Source organism: Henckelia pumila, chromosome 2 (assembly GCF_033568475.1).
Source record: "Henckelia pumila isolate YLH828 chromosome 2, ASM3356847v2, whole genome shotgun sequence".
Taxonomy (NCBI): domain Eukaryota; kingdom Viridiplantae; phylum Streptophyta; class Magnoliopsida; order Lamiales; family Gesneriaceae; genus Henckelia; species Henckelia pumila.
The window spans coordinates 146,676,550-146,680,156 of record NC_133121.1 but is presented as its reverse complement, the minus strand read 5'-3'; the positions used below and the strand labels follow the sequence as shown (position 1 = coordinate 146,680,156).

Sequence of the window (3,607 nt, the reverse complement as noted above, 5' to 3'; positions counted from 1 at the left end):
TTCCAAATTCTATTTTTTTAAGCATCCAAACACACTATAAAAGTGAAGGAGAGGGACAAAAATGAAAACAAAAGATGGTGTCCAAACATAAACGGTTTTTTTTAGATCTTTCAACTATTATAATATAGTAAAGATTAGTGATTCCGCGCACGGAGTTAATGTGAGGACATAATGTAATATATTATTAGAGAAAATAATTTTGATTATCAAACATTTTTATGATTTTTGTGGAAATGATTTTTTTTTTTAAAAAAAATATGGGCATTTTTTGGGTGATTTTGTTTTGGTAGGTGAACGTTTAATTTGTAACTTCCATTAACTTTCACTTTATTCTAAAGATAAAAACGAAAACTCACTTAAAAATGTGAGAACATTTGTTATATATGTCCCTATTTATGTATTATTTATAATAGTACTATATATATATATATATTTAAAAATATGGCTATCTATCTTTTTCCAAAAAAGCCAATCGATTTTCCGATTCATATTTGATTGGTTTTAACAGAGAAAATGGGTCTGTTAGAAGATGGGTAAACAACTCGGTCGATTCGGTTTTGCTCATTTCGGTTCGATTATAACGGATTGCTGTCAAATTCTCTTCACCGGCCCTGACAAAGTTTTTTTCCGGTGGCGCGAAGCCCAGAAACGAAACCACTGAATATACTCTCAGGATTTGCATGCCGGACCTGTAAAACTTGTTCTGAATTCAAGATGACAGTTTTCTCTTCAATTTCAAAGGCCCTTTGCAATTCAATCAACAGAAACCGACCAAAATCCTCTTCTGTGCTGACCCTTTTGAAATGCATGAGCAACGTCCCAGAAAACAGCGTCTACGGCGGCCCAAAGCCCCAGAACTCGAATCAGCGCGTGACCCTCACTCAGCTGCGCCAGAAGTACAAGAAAGGTGAGCCAATAACGATGGTGACAGCTTATGATTACCCGTCGGGCGTGCATTTGGACCAGGCCGGAATTGATATTTGTCTAGTGGGTGATTCTGCTTCTATGGTGGTTCACGGCCACGATACTACCCTGCCCATATCGCTGGACGAGATGCTTGTGCACTGCCGAGCAGTGGCGCGCGGCGCTAAGTCACCGCTGCTCGTCGGGGACCTGCCTTTTGGCAGTTACGAGTCCAGCACTTGTCAGGTGGTGCAAGTTCAATTCTGAATATCACATTGTTATCTGATGTTATATGATGTTCAATTTTCTTGTTTTCTATTGATTTTGTAGCTGCTTTTGTTACAGTGTATGGTGATCTTGGTTATTATGCTGTTTGTGCTGCTTAAATATTGCAAACTCTGATTAAATTATGACACCTTTGCCATTTGATGGGGGTCGTGCTTGCATTGTGCTTGGTTTTGGTTGGCTGAATAAAATGTTCTTATTCTTGTGAAGGAAGAAGAAGTTTATAGTTGAATTGTCATGTTTGATGTGCTATTTAGTTGAACGAGCTTGGACTATCTGAATGCAATGCTAAATGTTTTACGGAAACAAAAAAAGAACTAGTAATTTTAACATTAGATCTTTTATGAAATTTGCACTGTGTGAATATTGTCTTGCTTTACCCTATATATGTAATATGACCGTGAATAGGGTGAAAGTTGTTCTCAACAACGAATGATGCCTTTTTTATCTCAGTGGTGAACATAAAATGGTTACTCATTTGCAGTTTGAATTTTGAGTAGGCAGTTGAAACGGCTGTAAGGGTCCTGAAGGAAGGAGGAATGGATGCAATTAAATTGGAAGGAGGAGCACCTTCAAGAATTACTGCAGCTAAAGCTATTGTAGAAGCTGGGATTGCTGTGATGGGGCATGTGGGTTTAACTCCTCAGGCCATAAGTGTTCTTGGAGGATTCAGGCCTCAAGGCAGAAGTGTCGATAGTGCAGTCAAGGTTTTTTTGAATAATTTTGATGGGCTATCATTCTAAATGCAGGGCAGTCCCAGAAATTTGGACGAGGGGGGTGAGACCTGGGGGTGGCAAAAAAATAATCCATAAGTTTCAATTTAAATTATGTTTACATGTTGAAGTCTATAAATTGAAGCTAAACTGACGAACACGTTTTCACAGGTTGTGGAGACCTCCATAGCTCTGCAAGAAGTAGGATGCTTTGCTGTCGTTTTAGAATGCGTTCCTGCACCTGTGGCTGCTGCTGTAACATCAGCTCTTAAGATCCCCACGATTGGCATTGGTGCAGGGCCTTTCTGTAGTGGTCAGGTATGCCTGTAGCTCTTCCTGAATTTTCCACGAGCAATGGCACCACTTGTTGTAGAAAACCAACATGATCTTTAATATTGCCTGCTATTACCCAACTTCTTTTGTCCCAGTAAAGTCCAGAAACCTAAATTCATGTGGTTATGGCTGACCTCAGATTCTATCTCAAATTAAAAAAAGAAAAGAAAAAGGTCACTTCTTGCTTTGATGCTTTCTTTTTCTCTGTTTCTTTCGTCGAGGTTGGTGAGGAAGGGGCTAGGGAATAGGGATGGTAGAGAGTGAAGCAGTACTCAACTAGAAGACCAGCAAAAATGTAGCAATTGTCATTGGGGACTTATTGATTATGTTTCTGAATCTTTATTGAAAGTTGTCAACAACCATACTGTTACGTGACTGACTGTACTTAAGAATGATTTTCTTTGCAAATTGCTAAGTGATTATATTCTGCTTGGTTATGAGTTTAAATTTACGGGGAAGCTCAAAATTACTTCTTCTGATCTCTACCCTGCTTAATTTTCTTTGGTGTCGAAGTCAAGTTAATGTTGCACATGTTTTCTCGACTTGCCTGTCATAATGCCACTTGGTGTTTAACTTACGGGATCCAACTCCATTGCAGTGGCAGTTAAGTAATCTAATTTACTGGTGCAGGTGCTAGTTTACCACGATCTTCTTGGAATGCTGCAGCATCCGCACCATGCCAAGGTTCATCAGCCCCATTATTTATATCGCGAGGATTTCTTTTTGTATTCTAAAAAAATTGAGTAACACCTTTTTTATCCCATGGGCATCACAGGTCACTCCCAAATTCTGTAAACAGTATGCTCGTGTTGGCGACATCATCAACGAAGCTCTTGTGGACTACAAGCAAGAAGTGACGAACGGTGTTTTTCCTAGCTCAACTCACAGCCCGTACAAAATTGCTACTTCAGATGTCGACAGTTTCATGCATGAGCTACAGAAGATGGGTTTACAAGACGCAGCATCTTCAGCAGCGAATGCAACTGAAAAGATGGAAGCTACGAAATCGTGAGAGAAAGTGAGTTTAAGGTAGAATTTGAGATTGCTTAAAAAAAGTGTTTTTGAAAATTTTGTGAGGAAAAAACTCAAAAACATTTTTTTAAAGCAATCCCAAACAATAACTAAGTATATCATGAGGTTCATGGTTTGCCGAAAGGTATCGAAATGGAGGGGTTTCAACTAGCAAATGTTAGATTCTGCCTGGATCTTGACATGATCCATCCGATCCGATCGATTTAAATCCGGTTGCGTAAATGTTAGCTTGATCGTGATTTGATGTTTGTTAATTGTTATCATCTTAAAATTAGAAATAATAAAAATGACGGACAATGGGACAAAATTTACGAACATAAACTAACTAAATAAGTAATTTC

At 38.6% G+C, this 3,607-nt stretch overlaps 1 protein-coding gene across 1 annotated transcript; it reads left to right on the top strand.

Annotated features, from left to right (window-relative positions):
• The first annotated feature begins 499 nt into the window (after positions 1 to 499).
• LOC140883925 (3-methyl-2-oxobutanoate hydroxymethyltransferase 1, mitochondrial-like) lies at positions 500 to 3,399 on the top strand. The gene is made up of 5 exons (XM_073290548.1): positions 500 to 1,149; positions 1,689 to 1,895; positions 2,073 to 2,219; positions 2,865 to 2,918; positions 3,010 to 3,399. The coding sequence occupies exons 1-5, from the start codon at positions 715 to 717 to the stop codon at positions 3,244 to 3,246; spliced, it is 1,080 nt and encodes a 359-aa protein (XP_073146649.1). The 5' UTR covers positions 500 to 714; the 3' UTR covers positions 3,247 to 3,399.
• The last annotated feature ends 208 nt before the right edge of the window (positions 3,400 to 3,607 follow it).